The following is a 14,886-nucleotide window of genomic DNA, read 5'->3' on the forward strand; positions in this document are numbered from 1 at the left end:
GAGTCCCCAGGGGGTCACAGCAGTCCTTTGCCTCATTAACTATTTACACCAGAGACAGGCCTCCCTGCTGCTCTGGCCCACCACAAAATCAATTTGCCTTCATTAGACCCCCAAGCGCTGGACCCGCAGTGTGCTTTCTCTGGCAGGGCAAGGTTAAAATGGGCAACAGGGGCCTCCACTTAGACAAAATATCAAACATTGCTCAAAACCAGTCCTTTCAAGTGAAGAATTACCGCAATTTCCTTGTGTTGAATGTCTCGGAATATCAATGTCTCTCACTTTTCAACTCCCTGTCTATCTATTTCCCTCATGTCTATCAAAGTCCCACTCAATCTCCTTCCCTGCTGCAATAATGTAAACTTTGGTGAGAGTGAGGGTCCGTTCCTGGAGAGTGTCGGGTTACAGTGTGGAGATTTCCCATTGGCGGAACGTCAACATGGTTGGGGTAATGCGATTAGAACTGGATCGTGGACGTCGCGGGGGACACATGGGCCTGATCATGGGCCAGTCATCCGATAGCAGGGCCTATTTATCGACCCGGGCCCGGGCGCGGATATTATGGAATTTCGACTCCTTCTTTGCTTATGAAACAGAGATGGCAGGCCTGATAGTGAAATTGCATCCAATTCTTTCCTCCCGCAATCACCAAAATCCATCAGTCGTGTTCCGACATCGAGGAAGGGAATCTGGAATGAGCCGCCGTTAGTTTTTTGTGTGCCTTGCGCCTGCATGGCAGACTGAAGCGGTGGCCTGTAGCCACTTAGTGACTGCATATGTTTATGAAAGGCCCAATGGAGCATTTACAATTCAATTACAGAGATAGGAGGAGTACAAAAACGAGTAAGATGTGTCTGGATGACAGCCAGAGAAGATAGAGATAAGCCTAATACACTAATATTGTGTTACCCTGGTATGTTGCCATAGAAACCGCCGAAGAGATTCAAAAGACCACAAAGACGATCAATCTTGAGAGAGCAGGAGGAAGAGGGAGAATTAAATGCCCTGGGAATGCTCCTGTACTCCTCTATCAGAGCAATAACTCTTGTAATGACCTCTAGTGCTCCTTCTCCCTCTCTCGCTCCGTCTCTCCAGCAAAGTCAGCTGTCAGCGGTCATTTCAAAGCAACATTTGCATGACATGAAATACTTCCCATTTGGGCTGTCCACTTGTCCAATGGAGAAGCGCCCCATTTTGGTGGCCATTTCAACCAATTTTATCTTAATGGTAGATTTCATTCATTAATGCATTCATCTTCCATACCGTCCATCCTCGAAAGGGTTGCAAAGGTTGCAGGAGCCCAACCGAAAGGCAAACTACACCCTAGACTGGTCGCCAGTCAGTCACAGGGCACACAGAGAGACAAACGACCATCTGCACTCCCAATCATACCGCTACCAGCGGGAATTGAGTCCGTGCCTGACCGCACCGAAGTCAGTCGAGTAATGAATACGCCCAGAAAAGCAGCTACACATCATTAGAGAAACAAACTTCCATGTTAATGATTATTTTTGTAAAATTACATATCTTGGTTGTGTCAGGTGTTCAACTAAATATAATGTCAACATGATTTGCAAATCATTGAGTCTGTATTTCATTATGTTTAAGACAACGTCCCAGTTGTATTTAAAATGGGGTTTTTATCCTGTAATGGATTCTCAAAGTTGAAGGTATGCCATTAATTTGCATATTTAATGCTCTATATACACCGTAAGAAAATTCCTTACTTCTTCAGGTATGAAATATGACATCATGTGAATTCTCCTCTCAGTAAGACTAGTGCTAACAAATTACAGGGAATTCACAACATGTTCTGTACATTAAGATATAGATCAAGCAGCGAATGGGCAACTGTGCCTTAACTGTATAAAGAGCTCTTTATTCCAGTCCCTAACGCTCTGCTGGCAGGTTGAGACGCAGCTTTGATTACACATCAAATGATGAAATCCACATAGGCCAAAGAGAATGGGGCCGTGCTTGGCAAAACCAGTGGAAAAGAAAAGCAGCCATGCTAAAAAGTAGACATGCTCATGAATGTGCATGTACGTATATGTATATGTATACACTACTCACCAGTTTGGCCTCCGAGTGCATTGAGGGAATATGCGCTGAGGAACAGGGGCTGTTATGGGCGGGACCTTGCATACCCATCATGTTGCCCCCCATGGACATTTGTCTCTCCATCTGACAAAAGAACAGCAACTGTGAGTAAATAAATCTTTCATATTCATCCAAAATATAACCCGAGCCGCCAAGTGAACACAAAATGTGAAGCAAAACGATGAGAAAAGCCTGATGTGCATAGCTTTGCGTAATGATAACAGGAGCTGACCCAAAACAGGAAGCCGGCATGGAGAGAATTAACACAGGAAGCTGGTAAAACTGGGGTGTGTGTTTGTGAGTTGAGTGTCAGTCACACTCACACCTCAAATCTTGGGCCCCGACTTGTTGCAGGATGTGTTCAGAAATAGCATTTATGTGTAGCATCCATATGAATATGTAAGAATCTGCCACTTGTCATGTATATGCATGGCAATGGCCGTCCATGTGTGTGGAAATCAGCTGAGTGGGTAACATGGGTGAAACCAGCAAGTGGACAGAAAAGAAGGAGCCTTTGTGTGGGTGCATGCATGCATAAATGTGCGTATGCGAGTCGCTACAACTTCACAGCTGCTAACTCTGGGTGGTGGTGTGGCCTCCGAGGGGAAAAGACCCCCCACCCCACCCCTACACGACATCCCCACCCCCCCTTTCAGCCACAGACTAGCGGACTAGAACCTGACACACAGGCTTAATTGCACTAAGTGTGTTTTGTGTAAAAATATCACCCTAACCTGCACCCCTTTCCTGAACCGTCAATCTTCCCCCCCAAATGGCTGAGCTCTTAATTTAATAAACATCGGAGCTTCTTTTTTTTTTTTTTTCTTTCTCGTACCATAAACATGGACTGTCTTTAGTTACTTTATGAACTAGCAATAAATGGACTAAAGTATTGGGACACCTGGTCATCCAGAAAGTGAAAACAAAGGAATGTTAATACACAAAAGTGAAGTTTTCAAAGTGAGTCACTTAATTAAAGCAATATATAAATTAATATTTACCTTACAGCTAGAGTTTATAGAACCCAACTCAATTATGAGGAAGAGCAGTACATAAAATACAATGGTGGACTACTAAAAAAAGAAAATGCTTTGTCATCTGTGTCTGCCTAAAAATGTCCAAATTTCAGCCTTGAAAAACTCTATGGAATGTGAGAGAGATACAAGAGGCAGCCTTGATCTTCACCTGCAAAATGTAATGCCCCGTGGAAGAAAATTGCAGGTCAACCGTACCGTTTAACTGCAAATTTTTAGTTCCTCCGACTCAGTCAGACCTGATGGATTTCCTTGCTCTAGAAAGCCTTGTGCACATTTGAAAGAAGCTGGCAGAAAAGCAATGTACATACAGCATTGAAGATGAAAGTTGGCAGAAGAAAAAAAAAAAGGAGGTGGCAGGGGGTGGATCCGGTACAACTAACTTTTCATCTAAGGTTGAGCTTTAAATCTTTTTTGTAATCATCCGGCTCTTATCTCACTTTACAGCTTTGATTGATATCATAAAGGGGAAAAAAATAGTACTTGTTTTAGGGAGCCATCATTGCTATGTTGAAAAACCTAATATGCATGGCTATGAAATTAACGGAAATGGGACATTTTGTTTGGATACAGTAAAGGAAACAATGTTAATTAATTGAAATTGGAACTTTAGAAGAAAAGACAATACAGAACAAAGTCATATTATACTACGGCAATCTCAAATTATTTGTCGAAAAATTATGTCAAACCATGATCAAAACTGAAATAAACGTTCTTTTGATTAGACACGAGAAGCTAAAGAAGCTTAACAAACTGTTATTTGCAGAAAACCACTATTCACATTCCGCATTACATAACTAGAACTTCATACCTCCCGTTCTTATAAACTTACTCCTTAACATGATTTCAATCAAATCCATACCCCCAACCATATTAAGCTGTCCTCTGTTCTTGGGCAAACAGACTTTCCTTGATAACCTGCTACAGATAAAAAGCCCCCTGCAAGGTGTATGTATGTTCAGTGTGTAAATTTGTCTGTAGACCTAATCTACACTATGTGAGTGAAAAAGTGTGGTGTGTGTGTGTGTGTGAGTGGGTGTGCTCATGAGTGACTGTGTACTCCATTGTACTCACAGGCATCAACACAGCAGAGGAGCCAGGCATGGTTGGGTCTGGCAGCGTTCCAGGCATGGAGGCTGGCAGAGGCTGTCTCTGTCTGTTTCGTAGGTGCAACAGTGAGGACAGAGAGCCAGGAACAGGCCTGAGAAGACACATCAAGTAATTGTCAAGGGGTTATACGTCAAAATACCAGGTCAAATCAATAAACCCAACATTTGAAATGTTGATCTGACGTAGGATCAGCACAGAAAAGCCAAAAGAACAGTGGAAAACGAGCTTCTTTGTCTTTGTTAATGAATATAATGAAAATAATATGCTCCAATCCACTAACCAGTTTTTTACAATTTCATGGCAATCTATTAGATTTTCCACAGAGTGACTTACAAGACCACTGGGCCAATTTGGTGAGGCAGTGCTGTGAGGATTTGTGCATGAAGCTTACTCAAGTCGATGGAAAAATAAAAAAAATAAATACTTTTTGTACAGGCCAAAAGACGACATAATAAATAAGTTGAACAGAGGTATAAAAAATAAAAGACTATGACAGTTTAAGAATAAATGCCGAAGATGATTTTACTCAAAGTGGCTAATAGCTTTGGGACCTTTTTTAACTACAATATGCTCCACGTTGAGGCTGCCAAAGAGCTATTGATTATAACATTCTTCAAGAATAAGGGTCAATGCAGGCGGCTAGTTATAAAAAGTGGTGATGATAGTGATATAGACAAATGGATTTTCTTTTTTTTAAACTTAAAGGCAGCCCGCACGCCTAGTTCATAGCACGCAATTTATAACCCAGAGTGAAGAAATCATTTATAAAAGAGAGCAGGAGAATTATCTTAAACATTTGTCACATGTATGATGAAACACTTGTGGAACCTCCACATAAAGCTGTTAAAAAGTGTGGTTAAAACCCACAGACTAACATACTTCCCTCTATGAGTAATTGCTTTAATATTAATCATTTTTTCTAAGCAAGCTTTCCTCTCGTGAATCTCTTGTTTTAAATGTGTTATGTCAGAATGGAAAAGTCAGGCTGCAAAAGTAGAGGTATCAGGGGATGGATTATGGATACGTTTAAAACCTTCACACTTCATGTACAATGACAGATGATGATAAAGTTAAAGCATTTATCATAACAAAAAGGCAGAAATGGCTTCTGCGTTTCCCATTCACAAACAGTAAGGTTTGTGGGAGAATTCACAGTGATATCGACAGAAAAGTTTGAGAAATACTCTCTCTTATACTTCAACAATGGACAGATTTACCATCACTGTATGCGGTTCACAGCCATACAACAACACTACCGAGCTACAAGCAGTAAAGTGCAACCCCCAGTTTTCCCGATGTGATTCTTACATATCACCAACATTCAAACAATCAATAATTCAAGTCATCCATGCCATCGAGATAAATTCTACATCTCACAAATCAATGCAGATCAATACCCAGAAACATTTAGGGAAGAAGTCCAAATCAAAAGCATCGAGGTTGACTGTGTAATGTAGTCAATTGACCACATCAAAGTCTGAATTATTATATTGGTAAAGTCATGTGTTGTGATGGTCCAGCATGGGTTTGGAGGGTTGTAGCGGCAGAGCCAAATGGTCCCACACCTGAATAAATACCTGTATTTTTCCAAAGCTAAATATGTGCATTTAGCCTCCAGACATTTTGGATTGCTCTGTACACACAGCACTATTACCATCCCGACTGTGTGTCATTTCAGTCTAACATAACAATTTATCACAATCACACTCATTTAACAGCACATATGACACCTGAGCAGTGCTACGTATCAAAACATTTCCACATGGGAAAAGTCATGAAAATACAATGAGCTACGTAGTGTGGCCGGCCGTGCACGAGTAGAACACATTTTCCATCGTCCAGTCGTCAAGAACATGGAATAATAACAACAAGGGAGAGACAGAAATAAACTGTTGATTTTGTAATTGTTTCTTCTCAGGTGCACTAGTAAAATAAACAAAAGCATCTCAATGAAATTAAGTGGCATACTAAAAATAAAAATTAAAAATAATTCATCCTTTTTTTGCAGTTTCTTCATTTTAAGATGATCAGACTAACATAGCCCCAAATAAAGGAAGGCCCTTGATAAATTGAGATGATTTACCCTCTAAACCCTATAACTGTAATTATTGTCCTGCTACAGAATAAAAGTGTGCTTCAGCTTGTGGTTATAAACTGATGGCCCAACATTCTCCTTTAGCATTTTCTGCTAAAGAGCAGATTTTCTGACTTCATCAACTACCGCAAGTTTTCCAGGTCCAGAATGAGCAATGCATCTCTGGACAATTACAAAACCGGGACCCTGATTGACTAATTGTATAATGTTATTTTTTCCTGTGTTCCATTTATGCCAGATTTTATGAGACACACACCATCAAAAATATCCTTTTCGACGCGTCAAAGCAGATAATTCTGTCCTAAAAAGGACGGGAAGGGTTTTACATTCATTTGTTTTCCTAATTTTTTGGGGGAGTTACCACCATTGCACGTTTTGTATTACGTTATTGATGTCGCTTAGTTTATAGTTCTTTTAGGGGGGGATTGTGGCATTTGGCTGCAGTTTTTTTTGCGTCATTTTCTCTCTCTAGTTCTATTAATGTGATTTTTTAAAAATTAAATAGGCGTGGGAGCCTTAGAAATTGGGTGTAGACAGTAGAAAATGACTTTTCCACACAGGGCTGGTTATTTTTGAATATTTTTTTCCTCTTAATAATTACAAAAATAATTGAAAATGGCATATATTTATTCACAGGCTTACCCATTATATCGGTGATACTTTTAAGTATGGAAACTACAAAAAAGAAAATGCCAGCTCTGCTAGTCAAGTATTTCAGATTAATGTGAAATGTTTATCTTGAGAGATTTGAACGCTTTCTGTTAACTATTTATCATTGTTCTGAATGATCTCTGCTTTGCTTTGAACATGGCTTATATTTATGTAAGACAGCAACTCTCTAAATGATGCTGAGGCGACGACTCGTGTGTTCTTTTCCCTCATGTATGTGTTTGTGTGTGTAGGTGAGTGAATAATGACAGGCTGCGGCTCCTCTGAGGGGATTGATAATAGTCTGGGCTGGGGGTCTCTGGGGAGAGCAGGTAGACACTCCACAGTCCTGACCCCACGCTCTCACATTACCAAGTGCTGGGCTCTCACAAGCTCTCTTTTCCGTCCAAGTCCCCAGCCCTCAACCACAGAGCCCCCCACCTACCACCCAGCTTCGGTCCACCATTACATCACTGTCAGAACTTCTCGCACGTGTTCTATGTTTATCCCGTTTTCTTCATTATTGAAAATTAGCCAGATTCACAGTTTCGCCCTTAGCAATAACTTGCCCTACCACTTCATCTCAAGACCTTGGAGATTAGCTTATTAGTGCACACTGTGGTCAATGTGCACATGAAGTGTTCCAACTCCAAGTGGAGAAGTGTATGCTTCAACACAAGGGCCCTGGCCACCCTCCAAAAAGGAGAGCGAGGGGGAGAAAAGGAGAGAGTGAGGCACAGGTCCACTGACTCATATCCTTCCCTTTCTGAGTCTAGTCCAGGAATGATGTAATGCTTTTGGCTTTCCGCCCTCCCCCCACCCTGTGCCTGCCTACCCCAAGATTTTGTCCCTCCCTTCTGGAGTCCTTTCGCCTTTTCCCCCTTCGCTTTCTCTCTCTCTCTCTCGCTCTCTCTCTCTTGCTCTCTCTTTTCGACATCCAACGTGGAGCCAGTGGTCGGTCCCGTGCTGGGCCACCGGGCTCCGGGTTAGACACGACAGCTAGAAAAGTTTCGGACGTAACCAAAACATCCCAGGGCCGAGTTCCAGACGCTTGGGAGACGGTGGTGCAGTTGCCATGGGAACCCAAGCAAACAGAGGGAGAAACAAGGGCCTCAAACAGCTTGCAGCTGCCTGCCTCTCCGAGTAAACACTACACAGGACCTGCCCCTGATTTACTGCCTTTAATCACTGGTGGGAGGAGAGTGCCATGGGGTTTGGGCTGAGGAAATAAAATGAATCTGATCATATAAATCAGCGCTAATGGGTTAAGACACAGGCTGACTTTTATTAGCTGGCGAGTGGAGGATGGATGCTGGGATGGCGCTACGCCGTAAGAAAAGATGGGTTGGATCTCGGGTGGGGGTGTGGGGGGGGGGGGGGGGGGGGGGGGTGCACATTCTCGCCCCAGACACTGGATGAGGCAAAGGCAAAGTGAAGAAAGATCATGAATGATAGTCTGCTATCAATTAGTGGCTTGTTGCTCAATAATTTTACTAGATGTGATGCGGCGCTATGAGGACACTGAGGATTTGTCATTTCAAATGAAAGATTATGAAAGCTTGTCTATAAATTCATCTCACCACAAAATGAGATAAACCTACTGGCAGCATATTTTACGCTGCCCAGATGCTTTTGGTCTGAGGGGAAGATGCTGTGTCACCGAGAAAACGCACACTGTTATGTCCAAATCACTTTTCATCGCAACAAATTAGGGCTTTTCGGTTACTAATACAACAGAATCTCTCAATACAACCACAGCTAGTGACAATTATTTCTGTGATTCACTTGCTACAGTACTAACACATATGTATATATTTTTACATTTATCGAAGATTGCCAAAGAACTAGTACTACTTTCCAGTAATTCTTTATTGTGTCTAAACAGCACGCTTCTGGTATATACTAAGTATATTCAAGTATAAATTAGTTTCTTGTAAACTTCTTGCTCGGGCAGGAGGGGGTACAAATGATTGCTTTCACTAAGAGAATAAATGATTAAAAATAGTGTAAGGGACCTTTTTGACTGAAATTTTGCCTTATCCCATTAGTTGCATGATACAGTTTTCTTCACAAGCATCTTAAAGCAGTTAATGCTTCATTGCTGGTATGGCATATGGCTATTGACTTCACAAAAGTCAGTGTACCGCTTGACTATTTTACTTCAACTTGCGCTCCATCCCGAATCTTTTCCACCCAGGTCAGCCTGTCTCAGTTTTTTTTTTTTTACGTCAACACTTAAGTCTTGATTTTTCCAAACTGCATTCTCCCTAATCTTTAATTCCTGTAATCACATTTGTCCTTTGTACAATTTTAACATGATCTGTCTTTTCCTTTCCTTGCACAAACAAATCTCTGATCCGCTCTCGCAGTCCCACCTAAGCCACTCTGATGCCCCCCCCCCCTCCCTCCTCCCCATGCGAATCCTTCATTTCCTCTCCTCCATCTACCTCCTGGCCCCTCTTCCTCTCTTCCATCCACCTCTGATCCCTTTCTTCCTCCCCTCCGTCTACCTCTGATCCCCCTTTTCCACACTTCCTGGTGGAGTGATCCCGGTGAGGCATGTCCCTGAGTGTGAGCTGCTTGTGCAGGAGGCTGCATGTGTGGTGGCCCCGGGGCAGGGATGACACAGGCCCGCTGGAATGAGAGGGAACAGAGCCTGGGCGTTCCTCTACAAACGCACTATTAAACGCACACTCCAGTACACAATGAGCTCATCTTAATTCAGGTCAGATGTACATCGGATGTTCCCTTGCTTTCTTTTTGTCTCTTTTCATTTTCTAATCAACTCCACACACCATTTTCTGGAACTTTTTTTTAATTTATGCTCATTCTGGAAGCAAATGCATCATCCCATATAGTATAGTGTAGACATTGACTCCAATGCATGGCTCATTTTCTTGTCTTTTTTTGGTCTTTGTAATTGTCAAGTCGGGACACGAGTGCTCCTCAGGCATTTTGTAGAGGTCCTGCTCTCCTGCACTCAGGAAAAGACCTCCCTTTCTTATCTCCCTGAACCAAACCGAAACACTAATAAAAAGTGCTCTGTTTAAATTCTCAACTCTGCGAGGTTAAAGTTTATCTACGGAACATGAAAGCCTAAAGCTCCGTCTGTTGTGGAGCACTTCGACTATGCGGCAGGTATAGAAAGCAATGGTGGAGAGAAATATCCAAATCCTAAATGGAGTGGTGCTGTATTGAAGAAAGTCAAACGATACCAGATGCCTTTCTGTGTTGGCAAGCTCGTTCAATTGGAGACTGGGGAATATGTATATTTAATGTGCTTTGCATTCAGAAAATAATGGAGAAGCTAAGTTATAACAAAACTCTTACACATGTTTTTTGTTTAAGACTAACTTGAATTTCCTTTAAAAGGCAAAGATAAGAACTACAAATTACTGGTGTAATTTCAAAAAGTGTGAAAACTATTGTGCATTTTAATGTGAAATGGAAATGACAATTATAATTGGAGAAGCTCTCACCAAAAAACGACACGCATGACCAAAACTATGCTCAACTGTTGACCCTTAATTAAAATAACACGCGTATGACATCAACAATTAAAAAAAAGACATTTTAGGAATAAAACAAATAAGTTGCCACTCAATTCACTCACTTTCATTAAAACTAAAAAGTCCTACGTAATGGAAACAACAGTACAGAAACCCTCTCAACAGCCAAACCAGAATAATGTCATTCTAAAAGTTTTGTACCCACACCCATCTTCCAGGACATCCCCCGCTCTAACTTTTAAAAAAGAAAAAGTTGGGGTTTGCATAGAATGTTGTATCTCATGGTTTGACTAGTAATGTCCAACACATTTAACATTGACACGACTCAGCCCCAGATGTTTACAATTGGAAAGCATTTAAATCAGTTGGAGAGCCCTTTTCTTTGTATGATAATGATAGCCATGACATTCAGAGCTGCCGTTCCTTATTCTTAGTTTTTTAACACTGGTTTGTGTCAGCGCCGTTCCCCAAAGACCATTTTTGGGGACACAGGGAAAGAGAAAGGCGAGGAAAAAGGAGGGCGAGCGAAATAAGTCCTCAGGTTTCACAGCTGCAGGCCTAGCTCAACTCTAAAGTAAATGGACTTGAGGAAAGCCAATCCTAATTGATTCCAAGCCTTGAAGCTTTTTAGTAAACATAGTAGGGCAATGAAAATGACTTGTTATCCTAATTCATGGGATGCTCGCACTGTGTGTGTTGAACAAAGCTGAAGAAAATTTCAAGCAAGCAAAATGATGCGGTTTCTCTTCTATAGTGAAAAAACCTCTACTGAGCTCATATAGAAAGAATAAAAGTTTATAGCCTAGGCCTTCAGCGATTACTTGGAAAACTATCAATCCCAAAACCAGGATGCCTTTTTTTATTATTGTATGTTAAGGTATTTTAAGTGCAGTTATTTAACTCTGTTCAACAAATGAGCCTCAAAGGATGAAATAAGACGGTAGATGGGGAAAGTCCACTGTTACATCAGCAGCAGTGATTACTAATACATATGGCCTGGGACAAACATTAAATTTGAGCCCATCCATTAAATTTTGGCTATAAAAAAATGTTAAAATAGAGAAACTCGTTAGTTAAGCATGGAAGTTGAATGTGAAAATTCTTTGCATTATCAGTTTCACACTTTTTCCATCGCTTAAATCCACTCTTTTGCTAATATTCAAACCACTGGGAGTTCAAACATTGACTAACTAACTGCATTATCTACTGGGATGACACTACTAAAGAATACCAGTATAGAAGAATGAACATTTAAACCACAAAATTAATTAACTTTCTATTATTTCAACCACCAAATATGCCTCAAATTGCATTCATACACTTAGCCAATATTAATATCTACGAGCAGAAGGCCTCTTACCAAACTTTAGACTTGCGCATGTACGATCATTAACCAGTAAATAGGGGGACATTTTTCAGTAAGGTGAGCAGTTTTTAATGACAGGTAAACTCAGGTGAAGCAGGTCTCGCAAAGTCTAGGTTACTGGCTGTGATTGCCAGCACCTCCATAGCGGATGAAATTCCATCCCCGTCCTTGACAAAGAACCTGACGGGATGTCAGTCAGGCTTATAGCAGCGACGGGGCTCCCATCCAATATTCACTAGCTGCTCAAGCTGTAAATCTACACAGGATAACCTCGAACAGCACTGACTGGCCCAACACTGAGACATCTCAATGTCTAGCCTTCTACAGGCCTGGTTTAAAGTAACACAGACTTGGCACGAGTCTGAAAGTGGTTGCTGGGGTGGAAGCATGGCCAGTCAGTCGGTCAGTGTAATCATTTTTTATCAATCGAGAGTTTGATAAAGAGTACACTGACCTCCACAACAAGACTTTCCAAAAGCTTGTTGTTCATACAAATCAAACCTTCTCACAGCTGAAAGACTTCACTGTCACCACAAACTGTATTTTGCTTTATCAGGCAAAGGGACCATATTGAGTAACTTATAGTAAGTACAAAGAGAATGAACACTTAATAAGGGTAAAGGGAAAAGGAAACTACCATTAACGTTTTTTTTTTTCCATGATGATTGTGAAATGTCATTGTTACAGCAACTGGGAACCACATAAGTCAAATAAACCAAAAAAATGTAGTATGTAGGTAAAACATTTGATTAAAAATAATTATATTTAACATTATTTTAATTAAAATGTACCAACCCAGTGCTTCTCAAACATTTAACAGGCAGTACCATCTCAAAGAACAGTTAGCTTTAAAAGTTCATTAAAATATACATCAATTAATAGTTCAGCAAGACCAATTTTTTTGTTATAAGCCACTGTGTAAAAATTAAGATTGTGCTGTAGGCAAAACAAGCAAACTGAGTAAAGTTATTTTGGACATTGTACTAATCCTCACCAAATGCTCAAACTCAAACTATCTTAAACAAAAAGCGCTGATAACTATTAGGAAAAAAAGTTCCACTATATTTCCTTTCATAGCCACAGATCTGGCCGGTGTTGTTATTCAACACCTGTGTCGGAGTGGAACGAAAATCAAAGAATGCTAAAGTTATCATTCCCCCGCAGTGAAAAGAGCAATATTAGAAGATGAAATGTTAAACCACTGTTAACACAAACATTACTGAGGGTGTTCAACAATGAGCTCATTTCTGGCATGTTCTGCTTCGGGACAATGTTGAATGAAGTGCAAAACATGGACAGCCATCCCCTGTGGTACATTGCTGGAAACGTAACAAAATACTAACATTACGTCAAGAACTAGAGAGAATGACAATCTGCACCCAATACGAAGGACACGGGTTGAGACTCTTGATGTGAACAGATAGCCGCCAATTCTTACTTTGTGTATTCATTTCAACTGGTGGTCAGTGATTGTAAAATCTATCACTACAGCTAATTGTATTTGTTGTATTCTGTCATTCCTAAATAAATACGAGGTTGATTACATTGCAGACTGTGGCCCGACTTACCCAATCTGTCTGTTGGTGGATGGAGCCTGAGTAATGACCGAGCTGGACTGAGGTGAGGGTAGAGCTTGCTGGATCACTATGCTCGTATCGTGGTTGCCCAATCTTGAGTGGGCTTGCTGGTGTTGGCCACTGCGAAGAGCGATGTTCTGAAATGCAAAGTTTAAGTCTCAGCAAAAGTGATAAAAAGGATTCTGTAAACTGATTTGGAGCCAGTAACTAATAATCAAACAAACTCAGCATTTCTTTGTACATGGGCTATTTAAGAACATTTTCCCAGACATGTTGTCCCAAGTTTCAAACCCAGGACGTGGCATTTCCGGCAAAAAAACAAACAGGTCAACAGATTCATAATATTTGACCTCCCACTAAAACCTCCGATGCCATCACACTTCAAATTGCCTCATTGTGGAAACCATGCCTGTCACCTTATCTGGCTCCTCTCGATACAGAGAGTTAAATATCAATAAATATTGGATAATAAGATTGTCTATTTTGTACAGGTTATTTGAACACATTTATTTTTGGCGGACATGATTTACAAAGTAGACTTTTTCCATTCACAGGCCCATTCGTTCAGTGCTATCAGTTCTGTATTTTGCATGCTGGGACTTGCCTCGCCCTCTTCTGAATTGGCACAGCCTCCCATCATAAAGAATACAGACTAGGGAGGCTAGACACGGTCGACCCGGGCAGAGACGAGATCCAGAGTCAAAACACTTAGACAACATGCGTATATACAACGCGCGCCACACATTTTCCCAGACAAGCAGATTAGATAAGAAATCCGTCTTATGATTTGACAAGTAGCAATGCATCGTCTTTATCTGCCAAGTCTACAAAGCATGCTGCATGGTCATATTTGTATTTTCAATGTACAAAAGGATCTCCCAAACGTCTGCATGTCTGCATTGGTACGGTCAGCTTTGAAAAGATGGGGGACTTCCTTCAGAGACTAGTATTTTTTTTTTAAGTTTCATAAAGTTATCTCTCATCTATTCATCTGCAATGGAGGACATATCTGCACCTGCTATCTAGCTCTGTCAATAAAAAAAAGATTGGGTGCTCAAATTGGGTATACACATAAAATTGGAACCAAAAAGGTGGAATTAGAATGCTGGTAATATTTGTTGTTATTATTATTAGTTTTTGTAACAATATGAAAATCATATTGTGTGTGAAAGAAGCAGGTTAGAATGCAAAATTTAAAAAAAGTAGGAACTTTGTTTGTTCACGTTTTCTTCCCCACTCACTTTTAGCATCTTTAAACTTAATAAATAGTCTTAAATTGAAAAAAAAACACAGTTTGATATTTGGTATCCGAAAACAGGAATTCATTTTAGAACATAACACATACTATACTTATACTGTAAGTACAGACCTTTTTTAGCCACATAAGGCTAAAAGTAGTGTGAAGGTTCTGTGCAAATGATGAAAATGTCATTCTAGATGAATAAAGAAG

At 40.7% G+C, this 14,886-nt stretch overlaps 1 protein-coding gene and 1 long non-coding RNA gene across 4 annotated transcripts in view; one reads left to right on the top strand and one right to left on the bottom strand.

The window, feature by feature from the left end:
* The window catches only part of creb5b (cAMP responsive element binding protein 5b), a 49,297-nt gene that overhangs the window by 13,023 nt on the left and 21,388 nt on the right, over nucleotides 1-14,886 (bottom strand). For all 3 annotated transcript variants that reach the window (XM_077721744.1, XM_077721745.1, XM_077721743.1), the window contains 3 exons: nucleotides 13,428-13,573; nucleotides 4,206-4,332; nucleotides 2,071-2,181 (listed from right to left, as the gene is read on the bottom strand). In XM_077721744.1, coding sequence (XP_077577870.1) covers nucleotides 2,071-2,181; nucleotides 4,206-4,332; nucleotides 13,428-13,573 — 384 coding nt within the window. The remainder of the gene's footprint in view (nucleotides 1-2,070; nucleotides 2,182-4,205; nucleotides 4,333-13,427; nucleotides 13,574-14,886) is intronic.
* On the top strand, nucleotides 1,898-4,465 carry LOC144199869 (uncharacterized). The gene is made up of 2 exons (XR_013326997.1): nucleotides 1,898-2,201; nucleotides 4,208-4,465. It is a non-coding gene; the product is annotated as an uncharacterized LOC144199869 (long non-coding RNA).

This window comes from Stigmatopora nigra, chromosome 7, assembly GCF_051989575.1.
Source record: "Stigmatopora nigra isolate UIUO_SnigA chromosome 7, RoL_Snig_1.1, whole genome shotgun sequence".
Taxonomy (NCBI): domain Eukaryota; kingdom Metazoa; phylum Chordata; class Actinopteri; order Syngnathiformes; family Syngnathidae; genus Stigmatopora; species Stigmatopora nigra.